Source organism: Megascapheus bottae, chromosome 4, assembly GCF_031878675.1.
Source record: "Megascapheus bottae isolate mThoBot1 chromosome 4, mThoBot2.hap1, whole genome shotgun sequence".
Lineage (NCBI taxonomy): Eukaryota > Metazoa > Chordata > Mammalia > Rodentia > Geomyidae > Megascapheus > Megascapheus bottae.
Window position 1 is genome coordinate 12,124,158 of NC_143512.1, and position 19,377 is coordinate 12,143,534.

At 43.1% G+C, this 19,377-nt stretch overlaps 2 protein-coding genes and 1 pseudogene across 2 annotated transcripts; all 3 read right to left on the reverse strand.

The window, feature by feature from the left end:
- Window positions 1-3,411: 3,411 nt before the first annotated feature.
- Window positions 3,412-7,257, reverse strand: LOC150063982 (protocadherin beta-15-like). Its single transcript, XM_090331361.1, has one exon. It carries the CDS (start codon window positions 7,139-7,141, stop codon window positions 4,754-4,756), a length of 2,388 nt encoding a protein of 795 aa, XP_090187487.1. The 5' UTR covers window positions 7,142-7,257; the 3' UTR covers window positions 3,412-4,753.
- Window positions 7,258-9,839: 2,582 nt separating this feature from the next.
- Window positions 9,840-15,996, reverse strand: LOC150063983 (protocadherin beta-11-like; annotated as a pseudogene).
- LOC150063984 (protocadherin beta-15-like) lies at window positions 15,004-18,653 on the reverse strand. Its single transcript, XM_090331362.1, has one exon. It carries the CDS (start codon window positions 18,535-18,537, stop codon window positions 16,159-16,161), a length of 2,379 nt encoding a protein of 792 aa, XP_090187488.1. The 5' UTR covers window positions 18,538-18,653; the 3' UTR covers window positions 15,004-16,158.
- Window positions 18,654-19,377: the final 724 nt, after the last annotated feature.

Genomic DNA, 19,377 nt, shown 5'->3' on the forward strand with positions numbered 1-19,377 from the left:
GATTACTAAATTTACAAAGAGAGAATGTAATGAATGACAATAAAATTAATGGAAATATGAAGCCTCAAAGTGTAGTAACAAGTTTTCTCTTATTTTGTACTCATATCAATATCATTTTGAAAATGGCATCATACTTCCAAAGGACAGAAAATAATCCTGATAACTGGGTTTTAGTGATGATAGCCTGGAAGAAATGTATTTACTATTCTCCAGCTTATGAATAGGTTGGAGACTATAAGCAATTACTGAAAGTACTAGAGTTCACTAGTATGTGTATGCGTGTGTGTGTGACAAAAGAATATCAACGACTTTCCCCCTAACCTGGCAGTGAAGAACCACACCCAAATCTCAAAATATCAGCTGTTGAGTAGCTAGCAGCATTGTCTTGGAGCCACCAGCATCCAGCTCATCATGGTTTTTTGGTGCCATTTATGGGGCTTGAACTCATGATCTGATACTGTCCTTGAGTTTGTTCCTCAAAGCTAGTGCTCTACCATTTAAACCATAGTTCCACTTCCAGATTTTTTTGCCAGTCCTGGGCTTGGGCTCAGGGCCTGAGCACTGTCCCTGGATTTTCTCAAGGTTAGGGCTCTACCACGTGAGCCACAGCACCACTTCTGGCTTTTTGCTACATATGTGGTACTGAGGAATTGAACCCGGGTCTTTGTGCTAGGCAAGCACTCTACCACTAAGCCAAACTCCTGGCCCAACTTCCAGATTTTTTGATGTTTAATTGGAGATAAGGGTCTCATGGAATTTCCTGCCTGGGCTGACTTCAAACCATGACCCTCAGATCTGTCTCCTGAGTAGCTAGAATTATAGGGGTGAGTCACTTACCAATGTCACTAGACATTTTTTTTAACAGACCTGGGTCTTGAACCCAGGTTCTGAGCACTGTCACTGAGTTTCTTTTGCTCAAGGCTAGTACCTTACCACTTGAGCCACAGTGCCACTTCTCACTTTTTCTGTGTATGTGGTACTGAGGTATTGAACCTAGGACTTCTTGCATGCTACGCAAGCACTCTACCACTAAGCCACATTCCAGGCCCTAAACCAGGCATTTAAAAAAATGTCCTAGTCAGTCATATAACATTTGGCAAAAAATGATCACTGTAATCAGAAACAGAAACAAATATCCATATATATATATACTTTATTTTGTTATTTTGGTTATTTTTTTACATATTTATTATTAAGGAGACAGATAAGGTATGTGAAGGAAAAAATCTACTGAAAGCATGCTAAGCATTCTGACATGTATATTAGAAGAAATGATCCAACGGGGATTTTAAAGGAAAAAAATAGATGTTACAGGCCTCCCTCATTTTATTTCCCATACTACAATGTACAACCATCAATTGCCACCAACCTGCATAGTCAGCTCTGGCCTTTCTTTTTGTTGTTGTTGTTGTTGCTGCTGCTGTTTTTTTTTAATTCTAATTAATAGAATGGTTACAGTTATATTCACCAGATAGAAGGTACATTACTTCACACACACTGATACCCCTTCTCATGTTTTGTCCCCATTTCCTTCCCCCACCCCTCCCCTTATCTTGTTTTCTCCCCTTCCCTTTCCTATTTTAAATAAGCAAATAATCGTATATACAATATACCAGATAACAAGGTAAGAAGATAGTGTAACAATATGAGAATAACTATGGGACAACAAAAGAGATGAGAAATAACATAGTAGATTAAGAACAACAATCACACATTATATGGCTCTTATATCTATATCCTGGAAATCCTTTCATTTAGCCTCATCCTATATGGCCTTGTGATCTAGGTTTTGTGCTATTGTAATCCTCTGCTAGGAGAGAGCTCTGGCCTTTCTAGCATCAGTTCTCTCCCTCCCCCATCTCTGTACTGTGTGTGTGTGTGTGTGTGTGTACTAGTCTTGGGGCTTGAATTGAGGCCATGGACACTGTTCTTGAGCTTTTCTGTCCAAAGCTAGCACTCTACAACTTGAGCCACAGCTCCATTTCTGGCCTTTTTCTTTGTTAATTGAAGATAAGAGTCTTGTGGACTTTCTTTTCTTTTCTTTTTTTTTTTTGCCAGTCTTGGGGCTTGAACTCAGGGCCAGAGCACTGTCTTTGGTTTTTTTTTGCCAGTCCTGGGCTTGAGCTCAGGGCCTGAGCACTGTCCTTGGACTTTCTCAAGGCTAAAGCTCTACCACTTAAGCCTCAGCACCACTTCTGGCTTTTTCTATATATGTGGTACCAAGGAATCGAACCAGGGTCTTTGTGCATTCTAGGCAAGCACTTTAACCACTAGGCCAAACTCCCAGCCCGTCTTTGGGTTTTTATCAAGGTTAGCATTCTATCACTTGAGCCATAGCACCATTTTGGGCTTTTTTCTGTGTATATGGTACCGAGGAATCAAACCTGGGACTTCATGCATCCTAGGCAAGCACTCTATCACTAGGCCATACTCTCAGCCTCTCATGGACTTTTGTGGGCTGGCTTTGAACCATAATCCTCAGACCTAAGCCTCCTGACTAGCTAGGAATACAAGTGTGAGCCACTGGACTCTTGAAAGCACCAGTTCTCTTTAGTGAGTGCAGCACTTTACAAACTTTAGTGTTGTAGTGAGGTGTTGTTGTCACCTAGAACAATTTTTCAGATATATGTCTGGCCATTTAAAGTAATTGAAATTATTTATTGCCATGACTGGGAAATAATAGTTTCACAATTCTGTGGCCACACAAAAATATGTTAATAAAACTTAGATTCCCTCTCTGCAAGTCACTAGTGTTGGTGAATGTCTGCAGACATTCACCTATCCATATTCTGGGGAAGAAATACATCTCCTATTCCTATTTTATTTATGTAAAATAAGAGACCAGTCATATTTCTAAACCACACACATTCTCTACTTACAACCAAGATAGCCCATCAAAATTTCTAAACTTGGGACCAGAAAAGTCCCATAGCAGCTTGCATTAATAAAAGATAATTTTGGGGCTCTTTTATTTTTGAGAGAATAGCTTTTCTACATGTGAAGGAAGATGGACTTTGTTAAAGAGAAATTAATCACTAGGTAAAAGAATAAAGGAACATATAGGCTAGTGTGTTTATCAGTTACCCACCATTGTGATATATACTTGAGAAAACCAACTCAAGTGGATGAAAATTTATTTAACTAGAGAAACAGAACCAGAAAAAAACATGAAAAATATTTATTGAATATAGTGTCTTATCCTATGGGAGAGCTGTCTAAAACCATTTCCAGATTTGTGTCACGAGCAGTTAAAGGGCATGCTAGAATACAAAAACACAAGGCAAACATGTTGAGCTTATTTGGAGTTTCTATTTTAGCTCAGGAAAGTTGCAACTCTTTTTGTACAACCTTATATCTGGCTGAATCAAGTCTATCCAATTATCTAGGATAGTATCCTTATTTGAAGATAACATTGTTTTATTTACACTTTAATTCATTTTCATAATATAAATTGACATATTCATAGGTTGCAGGATTAGAATGTGGATATAATTGGAGATACAGCATTTCTACCAATGATTTCCCCAAGTTATTTAATTCCATCAATATATTCTTTCAGTGGATTGTGAAAATTAACATTAATTCTAAATGTATTTTTCCAAATTCCTTATGAATTGGACAATGTCATCACTGAAAGGCAAATATATATTTGCATGCTATACTATCAGAAGCTCTTCTAAACATAGAATTCAGAGGAGAATTTCTTTGATATAGCAAGGGATACCTGTGAGGAATGTATTGTTTGGCCTTAGGGTCTGTTAGCTCTCCAGAAACATTGTAAATATGATCAATCTGGGTATCATTACAGAAGTCAAGAACATTATGGGGAACCATAACTTCATTCAAGATAAGAATGAACTAATGATACTTACTACAATAATTTTGATTTTTACAAACATGAAAAAACCAATTTCATGAGATGATACATGCATTTTAGGTCAAAGATCTAATGATTATAAGAATGGTATTGAAATAAATACCTTAAATTAGATATACTGATGCCTATTGGAAAATTGAAGACACATTCAGGAAACTTGGAATGAAAAAAGAATTAGTGTACATAAACTGATTACATCCCAACCAGAAACTGAAGTAGCAAAAAGTCATTACTGTGTAGGTAATAACAGCTAAAAATATTTCCATATTTTAAAGACAAAAAGGAATGTAAAACATTGCCATATGTTATTGTGGAAACATAAAAACAGAGCAAGCACCCAAGTGAGGTGGCTCTGTCCAGTAATCCTAGCTACTCAGGAGGCAGATTGAAAGCCAGCCTGGGCACAAAAGAGGTTCTTATCTCTAATTAACCTCTGGAAAATAGGAAATGGGGTTTGGCTCAAAGGTAAAGCGGTAACCTTGAGCTGAAGAGCTCAGGGACAGTGCCCAGGCCGAGTTCAAGCCCCAAGACTCACAAAAACAATGTATCAGATTTTGATGGGGGAGAAGAAAAATTTTCATTTAAAATTATATCTACTAGAAGTGATTATCCCTTGGAGAATTCTATGAGAATGAATACTAAGTATTAAACTCAAAATATATACTTACTAATAGAATATTTGGGGGAAAAGTCTAGAGGAAACAGACCAGCAACAATGATTAACAGTATTACCTTTCCACCCCCAAAAATGTTTTAAAAAAGGTTGAAGATGTAGCTCAGTGACAGAAAACTTCTGTAGCATGCACAAGTCCCTTCATTCAGTCCACTACACATTAAAAATTACAAAGCCACATAATGATAAATGAGTAGAAGAAACTAATAGCCATCAGATAGGTTTCTTTCTATATTATTTGGACAGGGCAGATTATCCTCAAATTTCCTCTCAGAATCCTGGCTCAGAATGTTGGGGATAATAGGCTTCAGGAAGTTGAACCCACTGTCCCCAGACCCTCCCTGCAGACACACCTCATACTGGTAGCTCTGCGACAGCGTCCCCGCGCCACTCACGTCCACCAGGTGTCCAGGAAAGTGGGGCTCGGGCAGCGAGCCGCCGCCCAGGGAGCCCGGGCCACCGCGCCTCCTGCACAGCCTGAGGGCCACGAAGAGCAGCAGGGACAAGAGGAAGAGCGAGGACACGGCGGCCAGCGCCACCACCAGGTAGGCAGTGAGGCGGTCGGGCGGCGCGCGCTGGGGCGGGGCGTCGGGCAGAGGCAGGTAGGGCTGAGAGAAGCCATCCACCAGCAGCACGTGCAGAGTGACGCTGGCAGAGCGCGGAGGCTCGCCATTGTCCCGCACCAGCAGCAGCAGCCTGTGCCTGGGCGCGTCGCGCTCGCTCAGCGGCCTGGCGGTGCGCACCTCGCCATTGTGCGGCCCCACGCCGAACAGCCCGGGCTCCGTGGCCTTGAGCAGCTGGAACGACAGCCAGGCGTTTTGGCCCGAGTCGCGGTCCACCGCCACCACCTTGCTCAGCAGGTAGCCCGGCTCGGCCGCCCTGGGCAGCAGCTCGGTGACGGGCGCGGACGCGTTCTGCAGCGGGTACAGCACGAAGGGCGAGTTGTCGTTGGCGTCCAGCACCTGCACGCGCACCAGCGCCTGGCTGCTGAGCGCGGGCGAGCCTTGGTCGGTGGCGCGCACGCGCACCTCGAACGCCTGCAGGGCCTCGTAGTCCAGCGCCCTGAGGGCGAACAGCTGCCCGCTGTCGGCGTGGATGGACAGCAGCGCCGCCGCGTCGGGCCCGGGCTGCGGGCCGGGCAGCAGCGAGTAGCTGAGCTGGGCGTTGCTGCCCGCGTCCCTGTCCGTGGCGCGGATGGTGCCGATGTGCAGGGCGGGGCTGTTGTTCTCGCGGACCCGCAGGGTGTAGGACGACTGTGAGAATTCCGGGGCGTTGTCGTTCACGTCCGACACCTGCACGCGGAGGCTGTGTTGGGTCTGCAGCCTGGGCGTGCCCAGGTCCGTGACCGTGATCGTGATGTTGTACTCCGATCTGGTCTCCCGGTCTAGCGCCCCATCGGTTACCAGCCTGTAGAAATTCTCAACGGAAGGTTTCAGGGTGAAAGGAATGTCATCCTGGATGGAACAAACCATCCTTCCATTTTCTCCGGAGTCTCGGTCCCGAATCCTAAACAGAGCCACTTCTGTCTCAGGGGAATTTTCAGGAATAGGACTGCTAAGTGATGAAATAGTGAGCTCTGGGTAATTATCGTTAACATCCACAACCTTAACTGTGAGAGAACATTTTCCTGAAAGTCCTCCGCCATCAGATGCCTGTATATCTAGCTCATAGGAAGATCTGGTCTCAAAATCTAGTTCTTTTATTAGTCGTAATTCTCCTGAAATGCTGCTTAGCTCAAAAGTTTTTATTATCTCCAGAGAACCATAAAAAAGAGAGTATGATATCTCTCCATTTGTTCCAGAATCTAAATCCCTAGCCGAGACCTGTACAACTAGGGCACCTAAAGGACTGTTTTCTGGGATCTGTACTTCATAAAGCTCGTGAGCAAACTCCGGAGCATTGTCATTGGCGTCCAAGACCAGGACACGAATCTGGATTGTGCCAGTACGTGGTGGAGAGCCACCATCCAGTGCTGTCAGGGCGAATCTGAACTCAGCCAGTTCCTCGCGATCCAGCTCCTTATCCAGCACGAGCTCTGGATATTTCCTGCCATCCCCCCTGGTTTTGGTGGAAACATGGAAATACAAATTGCGACCGATAGTATAATTTTTAACATCATTGTCACCCACGTCCGAGTCCTGAGCCATTTTTAGAGGAAAAACAGTACCAGGAGAGCTAGTCTCTAGTAATTTCAGGGTCATTTCTTTTTCAGGAAACTCAGGAGAATGATCGTTTATGTCTTCCACCAGGAGCTCTGCCCGAAACACTTCCAAAGGCCTTTGCAATAACACTTGGAAAGGCATTACACAGGGCTCCGTGGGACCGCACAGTTCCTCCCGGTCGAGTTTCTCATTTAATATCAGTCTTCCAGTCTGCAGATCAAGCTGCAATCTTGGTTCCTTATCCTCAGAGTCCACCCGAGCTCCCCGGGTAGCTAGCTCACCCACTCCCAGCCCTAGGTCCTTAGCCAGGTCCGCCACAATGGAACCATTCTCTGTTTCCTCCGTTACAAAATAACGCTGGGGTTCCCAGCCTGCCCGAACCACTCCCAGTAAGAGAAAGATGCTCAGGACTTGCCTTTGTTTGTCCATCTTTGCTTCTTCTCACGCCTCTCCTGGAACAGGGGCAAGCAGTACCTATCAGAGCCAGGAATCCGAGGCAGTGAGCGATCTTTGAAATCACTGCTATCATTGATAACTTCTTTAGAAATGTGGATACGCTGCAGCAGTTGCTTTCTGCTCTGATGTCTGTATTTCTCATCCTCCGAAGCCGGGGAAATGGAATTCCTGGCATTTTCTTTTTGAAGCCTTAGCTTGCAGCGCCACCATGCGTTGTTTTAGCCTCTAAAGGAATTGCTACATTTTTTCCCATTCTATCATCGAAGGCATGGAGATTGTTGTAATCATGAAAACATGCTATTTTAATTACTTATTCCTTTAAAGAGTATTCTCTATGTGTCAGGATGAATAATAAATGAGGAAACAACTCAGACAACATCCTTAGGTTCGTTCTAGAGCCTGTAGTCTGGGTGAGGAAACTGAAGGAAACTGAGTTTCTGAGGGAAACTGAGAAATGAAAGACGACATAATTGTGACCAATCACCTTGTAAAATTAAGAATCCATAGCCCCTGATTTATTAAAATTCAGCAAAAATATCCCTCTGATTTTATTCCTAATGTTATGCAACTATTTATCAGAATTGGGGATCCAATTGTGGTTAAATTACACCACCAGGAAAAACTACAGGTTAATTCTGGATTATGACAGAACTTCATATGATGTCACAGAATTATAACTTTATGAAGTGTTTCAGCTATGGCAAAGTGCAGACAAAAAGACTTCTGGTATTTCTTATCCTGTTTTTTTTTCCCTCCATAGCATGTGTTATCGAACATAGCAAAATATACATTTTTGTTTCTTTTGTGTCACCAGTAGATGCTAAATGTTTTGTTTACTGCTTCATCCAAGCAGCTGAAATAAGACTTGGTACAGAGTAATTGTTAAATACATGTTTGTTGAGTAGATCAACAGATGAAATCACAACTAAAACTTTCTGGTGTATCTTTCTTCTACTATAGATGCCCCCTTTTCATTCCTAGAGTTTGGAAACCAAATACAGAATCTTGGGATTTCTAGGCAAACATTTTTTAATGTAGCTAAATCCCAGCCCTTATCTTCTTTAACTATGATATCAGTTCATTACATAAGTTGAATAAATTGGACAGCATGTTTGCAAGTAACTGTTTGCATTGCTCTTTTGAGTAGTAATTTGAAATAACTAGGAATGATATAAATTGGGGTTTTTTTAGGTGCTCTCTCAGCTTGCTTGGTTGATTGAGCTCTGATTTTTTTTGTTGGTCATTTTGGACATTGAGTCTCATGAACCTTTTCTGCGTTTGCTGTCTTTAAATAAAAACTTTCCTGATCACAACCCCCTGAATTGCTAGGATTACAGAGGTGAGTAACTGATGCTCAATTTTAAAATGTTTTTATTTCATTGAATATTACAGCCACTTCCAAACATAAAGATACAGAGATTTTTTAAAAAGAAAAATATGACAAAAAGGTTTTACTGTACAAAGATGGTATACATCTTTATTAGGAACACATTTTATAATATTAATATTATTTCACACCAATGCCTTTATTGATACTAATATTACTCAAATGCCCTTCCTTGTGAAGCAGAATTTCCTCTCTCCATTATTTCTCACTTCCTTTAACTTTTTAATTTTTATTGGCTAATATTAGTTACATAGGAGGGGGCATGTTACATTTCCACACATGTACACTATGTTCCAATTAGTCTCACCCCTTTACGCAAACTTCTTTTATTTATTTCATCATACTGAGGATCAATTCAGGGCTTAGGCAGGTGTTCCACCACTGAGCTATAGCCTCAATCCCTAGAAGAATTGTCTTTCTTTTTTCTTTCTTTCTATTTTTGTGGGTCATGGGGCTTGAACTTGGCCTGAGCACTGCCCCTCAGCTCTTCAGCTCAAGGCTACTGCCTTATGCCAGGGCCTGGTGTAGTCCCTGAGCTCTTCAGCTCAAGGTTATCACCTTACCCTTGAGCCAAGCCCCACTTCCCATTTTCTACAGGTTAATTGGCGATAAGAGTCTCAGGTCCTTTTGTGCCCAGGCTGGCTTTGAACCTTGCTCTTCAGATCTCAGCCTCCTGAGTAGCTAGGATTACAGGTGTGAGCCTACTAAATACTCTGAAAGCTGTAACATTGGGAAGACCTTTAATTCCACTCAATGTTAAACTTTTTTTGGAGGTAAGACCTCACTATATAGCCCAGATTGGCTTCAGACTCCAAGATCCTTTTGCCTCCTGAATGATAGAAGTACAGGCATGTACCACCACATCTGGCTTTCAAAATTACACAATTTAATGAAAGTTTGCAAGCCCTAGTATTAGTGTACCACAAAAGAATGCATCATATTCTATAAAACATTACATTAACATGAAAACTGATAAAAGTCTCTAATGATAAGGCTAATTTACCACTCCATGCACAATATTTAAACATGCCTTTTATCAAGGAAATTCCTCCATAAGTTAGCTTAGACAAATGAAAAGGGAAGATATTAGAGCCCAGAAATCCAGGTAAAAAAGCAGACTTTTGAAGATAATCACATGAAAAAGCTGCAACAAGGTTTTATGTTGGAGTCCCTTCTTGTCTCTCAGTAAACTTTTTGAGTTCCTATCTATGAATCTATGTAGTTAATGACACTTTTTTGATTGGCTTACTGCTTTTTTTCCCCTCTTGGTGGCAGTCCTGGGCTCTACCCTGTGTTTTCTTGCTGAAATCCAGTGTTCTACCACTTGAGCAACAGAACCACATCTGGCTTTTTTTTGGTGTACTTTGACAGGCTGCCTTCAAATCGCAGTTCTTGGATCTCGGTCTCCTGAATAGCTAGGATTACAAGTCAAAGTGGCCATCACCCAGTATTTATTAACATTTTATTAAAGACTATATTGTATCAGGTTCCAAAGCCATTTTGTTAAAGATAAAACATCTGGTTAGCAGAGGATCAGACTGGCCCAGCTGAAACTAACATCCATTACCAGCTCCCATTTTCTGAACCATGAAGCTGGATCATATAAAGTGAAATCAGCTACAATAGTAGCTGAATAGAGGTTTTTAGATAAAAATAGAGTGGGCTAAACCCATCACAAAATGGATCTAAATTTTATAATTGTTGAGATATGTGAAAAGTTTTCAACAGTACTTATCTATTATACACTAAAGGTTGATATAAAGAGAAGGAAAGCAATTTGGGGAGAAGTTGTCATATTTCCTATTTAAAACTACTGTAAATGAAAACCATGAAGTTTTGCATGTATTTCTCCATTCAAATAGTCCAGAGAAGAAAGCATAATATGAGAATAAACAGAATATATATTTGCATTATGTTTGTCTTCAAAATGTTAAAAAAAAGTAAGAAAATACATTCTGGGCAACAAAGAGTAACAAGACAGGTTATATTCTCAAATGATGCTAAGAAGGTCATAAATAAAAAATATTTGTGATTTTACAGCAATAAATAACACTGAAGTTTTATTGTCTCCATGAAATAGATAAGATTTTTTGAAAAGAGACTATCGGCATATACTCAAGGAAGTTTAGTAGCCTCAACTAGGAAAACAATGGCGAATATGAAAAAGTTTTAAAACAGCATAATGATAACCCAATATATTTAGAAACGACATCTTTAACCTGAACGACATGAAAAGCCAACCCTTGCTTAATTGTACTTAAAACCATTCACAGAGGTGGATTTTTCTTCTACATCATTCACAACTCCTTGAAGGTTGAGAATAACCGACTTTAGGAATTTAAAATCATTCGTCCCAGAATCTCCTGTCAGACCTGGTAAAACTGGGATAGCGTCCCCGCGCCACTCACGTCCACCAGGTGTCCAGGAAAGTGGGGTTCGGTCAGTGAGCCGCCGCCCAGGGAGCCCGGGCCACTGCGCCTCCTGCACAGCCTGAGGGCCACGAAGAGCAGCAGGGACACAAGGAAGAGCGAGGACACGACGGCCAGCGCCACCACCAGGTAGGCAGTGAGGCGGTCGGGCGGCGCACGCTGGGGTGGCGCATTGGGCAGAGGCAGGTAGGGCTGCCAGAAGCCTTCCACCAGCAGCACTTGCAGAGTGACGCTGGCAGAGCGCGGAGGCTCGCCATTGTCCCGCACCAGCAGCAGCAGCCTGTGCCTGGGCGCGTCGCGCTCGCTCAGCGGCCTGGCGGTGCGCACCTCGCCATTGTGCGGCCCCACGCCGAACAGCCCGGGCTCCGTGGCCTTGAGCAGCTGGAACGACAGCCAGGCGTTCTGGCCCGAGTCGCGGTCCACTGCCACCGCCTTGCTCAGCAGGTAGCCCGGCTCGGTGACGGGCGCGGACGCGTTCTGCAGCGGGTACAGCACGAAGGGCGAGTTGTCATTGGCGTCCAGCACCTGCACGCGCACCAGCGCCTGGCTGCTGAGCGCGGGCGAGCCTTGGTCGGTGGCGCGCACGCGCACCTCGAACGCCTGCAGGGCCTCGTAGTCCAGCGGAGGCTGTGCTGGGTCTGCAGCCTGGGCGTGCCCAGGTCCGTGACCGTGATCATGATGTTTAACTATCAGCAAATACTCTGAGATGAGGCAGTAGGAATGAGGCCATGCACTTAAAACTGAACCTTGTAAGCAGGGCACGGTGGCTCACTCCTGTAATGGTAGCTACTCAGGAGGCTGAGATCTGAGTATCAAGGTTCAAAGCCAGCCCAGGCACAAAAGGAACTGAGACTCTCATCTCCAGTTAACCTCTAGAAAATTGGAAGTGAGGCTTGGCTAAAGGGTAGGGTGGTAGCCTTGAGCTGAATAGCTTAGAGACAGTGTCCAGGCCAAGTTCAAGCCCATGACACATCTACCGTCCCCAAACCCTGAAATTTGTATGTGCAAATTAGTGTTTGGAGGAGATGGGGCACTTCTGGTTAGGGAAATAGTACCATTTCTTTAGGGATTTACTATAGAAAACTTACTTGGAAATAGGCAAAAGTAGATGTTCACTAGAATATATTTCTCAATATGCCTAGATTCAAACAACATAAAAAGTGAAACAATTTAGTTCTTAGTTTCCATTTGAAACCCAAGGATGATCAAAGGCACCACTCTAGATATACTATTCAGGAATTGTTTATTGATCTTTTATTTTATGTTAGAAATGGTAGTGAGTGATAAGGATAAATGATAATCACATAGACATACTTCTATCACATATTTACAATAGAGCACAGTGTCTACCATGTGATGAAAAGTTTATGCTACTATAAGAGCCTAGCTGGGAATCATCCAGAAACAATTTGGAAGAACAGAAAAGACTTTTCTACAGAAAGTATATTTTATGTTACAGATAAGAAATGAATAGGATAGGGGCTGGAAGTTTGGCCTAGTAGTAGACTGCTTGCCTAGCATGTACCAAGACAAGAGTTTGATTCCTCAGTACCACATACGTAGAAAAAAGCTGAAAGTGGTGATTTGGCTCAAGTGGTAGAGATCTAGCCTTGAGAAAAAGTCCAAGGACAGTGCTCAGGCCTTGAGTTCAAGCCCCACAACTGGCATAAAAAAGAAAAAAGAAAATATTGTCATCAACAGGGGAGGAAGGCACAGAAAGGAACAAATGAAGCCATGGTAGACACTGTGGAAAATGAAATATGCAACTTGTGGGTAGGGATGGGAGGGGAAAATCAGGGTGAGGGGAAGCAAAGGAAGAAGTGACACTGTGCAAAAAGAAATGTACTCATTACCTAAATTATGTACAACTTAATAATAACAAAATTACATCTTAAAAGATTACATAAGTAAAAGGGGACTGGCGGCATGGCTCAAGTAGTGGAACATCTGATTAGCAAATGTAAGTCCCCCAGTAACCAAGTATCATAAACATAATAAAAAGAAACCAGATTTGGATGTCTTAACAGAGCACTAATAAATATTTATATAAATGATCTTCCATTGTATAAATGTTACCGAGGATAGAGGTTCAAGCTGCAGAAACAAATTTGGGATCTATTGTCATAGATGATAACCGTTGCCCCTTTGGAAAGGGTAATAAATCATAAATCAAGGGGGATATTTAAATTTGATTTCAGAAATGATGTAGCTTAAGCTAAGTATGATTTAGTAGAACACTTATAGTACTTAGTAGAGCACTTCAAAAAGGATGATGATGACCCACCTTTTCTTGGGACTCTGGAAGAGAAGCAGTGTTAACAGACCTGCAGAATATTGTTAGAATACAGTTACTGATACTCCTTTGTTGTAACCATAGTTTTGAAAGTTTCTTTGGTTTATTAGAAGACCTATAGCCAAACTATCACTTCAACCAATTCAGTAGGAACACTTTAAGATTTAACAGAATACCTTTCAGTTGTGTGAATGCAATCTTTCGCGTAATGGACCAGATTATTGTTGGTACAAATATGAGGGATGGGTCATGATTGGAGCAGACATCCTCGTCCCCTCTCTTTCTGGCTCTGTAAGTAGGCCACTCAACTCACTTTGTGGACCTCTGGAGCTCTCCTTTATGCCCCCAGACAAGAAAACAAAATAAAAAAGAGAACAAAATAGAAATGAAAACTCACATGACTACAAAATTTCCTAAAATCCATTACACATTAGTTGGAAGAAAAATTATCTGATTTATTTTTGTGGGTCATGGGGCTTGAACTCGGCCTGGGCGCTGTCTCTGAGCTCTTCAGCTCAAGGTTACTGCCCAACCCTTGAGCCAAGCCCCACTTACTATTTTCTATAGGTTAATTGGAGATAAGATACTCAGGTCCTTTTGTGCCCTGGTTGGCTTTGAACCTTGATCCTCAGATCTCAGCCTCTTGAGTATCTAGGATTACATGCATAAGTCAATGACCTGAAATTTAAAGGGCAATATCAAGATACATTACTCTTGCCTTTCTCTTTCATTGTTTTACAAAATTGTTGTCCTAGTTAAATTTTATTATTTGGTTTTGTGGTACTGAGCAATTGAACCGAGGGACTCACGCACATTAGGCAAACACTCTACCACTAAGTCACATCCCAGCCTTACATTGTTTTTCTAAAAATGCTTATTTCATCTGTGTCTAATCATTGGTCTAACCTGTGGCTTTAATAGGCAGAGTTTTAACTCATGACTGAGAAATAAGGATCTAACTATTCTATTGAAGACACTGTAGCTTAAATACCAAGTTAAGTGAAGTGAACATACTAATAATTGTTTTTTATATAAAACAAGACTGAAAGTGCATGAAAAATTTCTAAATTAATTGAAAATGGTTTTAGCTATTTCATAATGGAAAGTACAAGTCTATTTTATTACCACATCTAGTTATATCATTTGATTTTATAGGAATAATTACTTGAACGCACGCTAAATCTGCATCCATGTTACATTGCATTATCAATATCTCTACAGATAATCCCCCCTTGAGCTACCCATATGTACATTTAGGGCACATATAAGCCAGAAATAGTTATACCCTCTTTGTAGGTTTCCCAGAAAGGCCAGAAAATATTGATGCTATTCTATTACTTTTTTGTGAATGGAATGAAATCTGGGAATGTGAAATGTTGAATAGGGCCCAATGTCCATATTGAGTCTTTGGTTTTTTTTAAATAAAGTACAACATATGGAACAGAACCCAATGACTAGATACATCACTAATTTCTATATTGTCATGTTTTTTAAAACAAGGACTTATTATGTTGCTATGCTAGATTCAAACTCTGGCCTTGAGTGCTGAGATAACAGGCATGTGCCAACACACTTAGAACTGTATTTACTCTAGTCAATGATTAGTAAAGAGAAACTAGGTCATTATCTTCAGTACCTGAAAATCATTTTAATTTTTTATGATTTTGTCTTGCCTTCTAATTATAACTATAATGAGCCTAAGAAGTATGTACTATTTTAGTAATAAATTAATAAAGTAAAAAATTTCAAGGACTAAAGATGAAGACAACAACATAATAATACCAAGGTTCAGATCTTCTTTTACAAGGTGATCACTGTTTCATCTAAAATGTATTTTTGAAAGTAGGTATGAAACAGTTGTATGGAAATGTAGCACAATTTCACCTTTATTTTGAAAATGTTTACAATGTGTAATGCAACTAATCCAATATGTGCTCCATCCAAGTTGAACATTATTTTTCCTTTTGTCTCATGATGGTATATAGAAATAACACTATAGATCTGTCTGTCTATCTATATCTATCTAGCTGTCTCTAACGACACATGCCCCCTTCCTCCTACCCTCCCTTGTTCCTCCCTTACATCTTTCCTTTCTTTCCTTTCCCTTCTTCCATAACTATTATTTTCTTCATTACTTTCTTCCATTTTGCCCTGCAGTGGAATGGACCCAGTGCATCCTACAATCATGTGCTTTAGGGAGCCATGCACACAGGCCTGATGTTTGCTTTTACTACGCTAATTTATATTTCCAGATGACAAAAAACATGGCTTTGCATAAGGAGCCACAGAATTATCACAAAGTAAGAGCAATTTCATTAACATTTATGCAAAAATAATGACAGTAAATGGATTATGTTTGGCCATTATATCCTTGAAAAAAATTTTAAAACAAATGAGAGCACAAAATAGAAATGCAAATGCCTGAGACTGAAGAAACTTCTAAAATCCATTCCAGATTGGGGAAGGGGAAAGTAGGGGGAACAACCTGAAATTTGCAAACAATAATAGGTTAAAATTTCAGAAGAAAAAAAATTTGTTAAATGTTGAATCGAAAATTATTCTAGAGGCTTTCCATTCCATTCATATCGATACAAATATCCAGGACTAAAATTAGGGATAATGGGCTTCAGGAATTTGAACAGCTTGGCCCGAGACCCTCCATAAAGACACACCTCATACTGGTAGCTCGAAAGGGTTTCAGAATAAACTGCCACTGCATTACACCCCAAACTAAAGGTAAGTGTTGGCAGGAGAGCAAAAGTGGAGAGCATAATTACCCATACATGAATATCACTAAAATTTAGAGTGCATGCAGTATGGAAGAAATAAACATTTCTCGGGAATAGACATAAAATACCTATGGAAAACGAAACCATTCGTATTACTGATTATTGAATCCCAAACTATTGCGGAAGCTAGGCACACACTCTACATCACTGCCAGGGATCTGAGGAGAAACGTTGGCTAATACTGGCTTCAGGAAGTTGAACCCACTGTCCCCAGACCCTCCCTGCAGACACACCTCATACTGGTAGCTCTGCGACAGCGTCCCCGCGCCACTCACGTCCACCAGGTGTCCAGGAAAGTGGGGCTCGGGCAGCGAGCCGCCGCCCAGGGAGCCCGGGCCACCGCGCCTCCTGCACAGCCTGAGGGCCACGAAGAGCAGCAGGGACAAGAGGAAGAGCGAGGACACGGCGGCCAGCGCCACCACCAGGTAGGCAGTGAGGCGGTCGGGCGGCGCGCGCTGGGGCGGGGCGTCGGGCAGAGGCAGGTAGGGCTGAGAGAAGCCATCCACCAGCAGCACGTGCAGAGTGACGCTGGCAGAGCGCGGAGGCTCGCCATTGTCCCGCACCAGCAGCAGCAGCCTGTGCCTGGGCGCGTCGCGCTCGCTCAGCGGCCTGGCGGTGCGCACCTCGCCATTGTGCGGCCCCACGCCGAACAGCCCGGGCTCCGTGGCCTTGAGCAGCTGGAACGACAGCCAGGCGTTTTGGCCCGAGTCGCGGTCCACCGCCACCACCTTGCTCAGCAGGTAGCCCGGCTCGGCCGCCCTGGGCAGCAGCTCGGTGACGGGCGCGGACGCGTTCTGCAGCGGGTACAGCACGAAGGGCGAGTTGTCGTTGGCGTCCAGCACCTGCACGCGCACCAGCGCCTGGCTGCTGAGCGCGGGCGAGCCTTGGTCGGTGGCGCGCACGCGCACCTCGAACGCCTGCAGGGCCTCGTAGTCCAGCGCCCTGAGGGCGAACAGCTGCCCGCTGTCGGCGTGGATGGACAGCAGCGCCGCCGCGTCGGGCCCGGGCTGCGGGCCGGGCAGCAGCGAGTAGCTGAGCTGGGCGTTGCTGCCCGCGTCCCTGTCCGTGGCGCGGATGGTGCCGATGTGCAGGGCGGGGCTGTTGTTCTCGCGGACCCGCAGGGTGTAGGACGACTGTGAGAATTCCGGGGCGTTGTCGTTCACGTCCGACACCTGCACGCGGAGGCTGTGTTGGGTCTGCAGCCTGGGCGTGCCCAGGTCCGTGACCGTGATCGTGATGTTGTACTCCGATCTGGTCTCCCGGTCTAGCGCCCCATCGGTTACCAGCCTGTAGAAATTCTCAACGGAAGGTTTCAGGGTGAAAGGAATGTCATCCTGGATGGAACAAACCATCCTTCCATTTTCTCCGGAGTCTCGGTCCCGAATCCTAAACAGAGCCACTTCTGTCTCAGGGGAATTTTCAGGAATAGGACTGCTAAGTGATGAAATAGTGAGCTCTGGGTAATTATCGTTAACATCCACAACCTTAACTGTGAGAGAACATTTTCCTGAAAGTCCTCCGCCATCAGATGCCTGTATATCTAGCTCATAGGAAGATCTGGTCTCAAAATCTAGTTCTTTTATTAGTCGTAATTCTCCTGAAATGCTGCTTAGCTCAAAAGTTTTTATTATCTCCAGAGAACCATAAAAAAGAGAGTATGATATCTCTCCATTTGTTCCAGAATCTAAATCCCTAGCCGAGACCTGTACAACTAGGGCACCTAAAGGACTGTTTTCTGGGATCTGTACTTCATAAAGCTCGTGAGCAAACTCCGGAGCATTGTCATTGGCGTCCAAGACCAGGACACGAATCTGGATTGTGCCAGTACGTGGTGGAGAGCCACCATCCAGTGCTGTCAGGGCGAATCTGAACTCAGCCAGTTCCTCGCGATCCAGCTCCTTATCCAGCACGAGCTCTGGATATTTCCTGCCATCCCCCCTGGTTTTGGTGGAAACATGGAAATACAAATTGCGACCGATAGTATAATTTTTAACATCATTGTCACCCACGTCCGAGTCCTGAGCCATTTTTAGAGGAAAAACAGTACCAGGAGAGCTAGTCTCTAGTAATTTCAGGGTCATTTCTTTTTCAGGAAACTCAGGAGAATGATCGTTTATGTCTTCCACCAGGAGCTCTGCCCGAAACACTTCCAAAGGCCTTTGCAATAACACTTGGAAAGGCATTACACAGGGCTCCGTGGGACCGCACAGTTCCTCCCGGTCGAGTTTCTCATTTAATATCAGTCTTCCAGTCTGCAGATCAAGCTGCAATCTTGGTTCCTTATCCTCAGAGTCCACCCGAGCTCCCCGGGTAGCTAGCTCACCCACTCCCAGCCCTAGGTCCTTAGCCAGGTCCGCCACAATGGAACCATTCTCTGTTTCCTCCGTTACAAAATAACGCTGGGGTTCCCAGCCTGCCCGAACCACTCCCAGTAAGAGAAAGATGCTCAGGACTTGCCTTTGTTTGTCCATCTTTGCTTCTTCTCACGCCTCTCCTGGAACAGGGGCAAGCAGTACCTATCAGAGCCAGGAATCCGAGGCAGTGAGCGATCTTTGAAATCACTGCTATCATTGATAACTTCTTTAGAAATGTGGATACGCTGCAGCAGTTGCTTTCTGCTCTGATGTCTGTATTTCTCATCCTCCGAAGCCGGGGAAATGGAATTCCTGGCATTTTCTTTTTGAAGCCTTAGCTTGCAGCGCCACCATGCGTTGTTTTAGCCTCTAAAGGAATTGCTACATTTTTTCCCATTCTATCATCGAAGGCATGGAGATTGTTGTAATCATGAAAACATGCTATTTTAATTACTTATTCCTTTAAAGAGTATTCTCTATGTGTCAGGATGAATAATAAATGAGGAAACAACTCAGACAACATCCTTAGGTTCGTTCTAGAGCCTGTAGTCTGGGTGAGGAAACTGAAGGAAACTGAGTTTCTGAGGGAAACTGAGAAATGAAAGACGACATAATTGTGACCAATCACCTTGTAAAATTAAGAATCCATAGCCCCTGATTTATTAAAATTCAGCAAAAATATCCCTCTGATTTTATTCCTAATGTTATGCAACTATTTATCAGAATTGGGGATCCAATTGTGGTTAAATTACACCACCAGGAAAAACTACAGGTTAATTCTGGATTATGACAGAACTTCATATGATGTCACAGAATTATAACTTTATGAAGTGTTTCAGCTATGGCAAAGTGCAGACAAAAAGACTTCTGGTATTTCTTATCCTGTTTTTTTTTCCCTCCATAGCATGTGTTATCGAACATAGCAAAATATACATTTTTGTTTCTTTTGTGTCACCA

Excerpts from the sequence above, each read along its gene's own strand:
- LOC150063982 (XM_090331361.1), bottom strand. The coding sequence starts at position 7,141 with ATGGACAAACAAAGGCAAGTCCTGAGCATCTTTCTCTTACTGGGAGTG.
- LOC150063984 (XM_090331362.1), bottom strand. The coding sequence starts at position 18,537 with ATGGACAAACAAAGGCAAGTCCTGAGCATCTTTCTCTTACTGGGAGTG.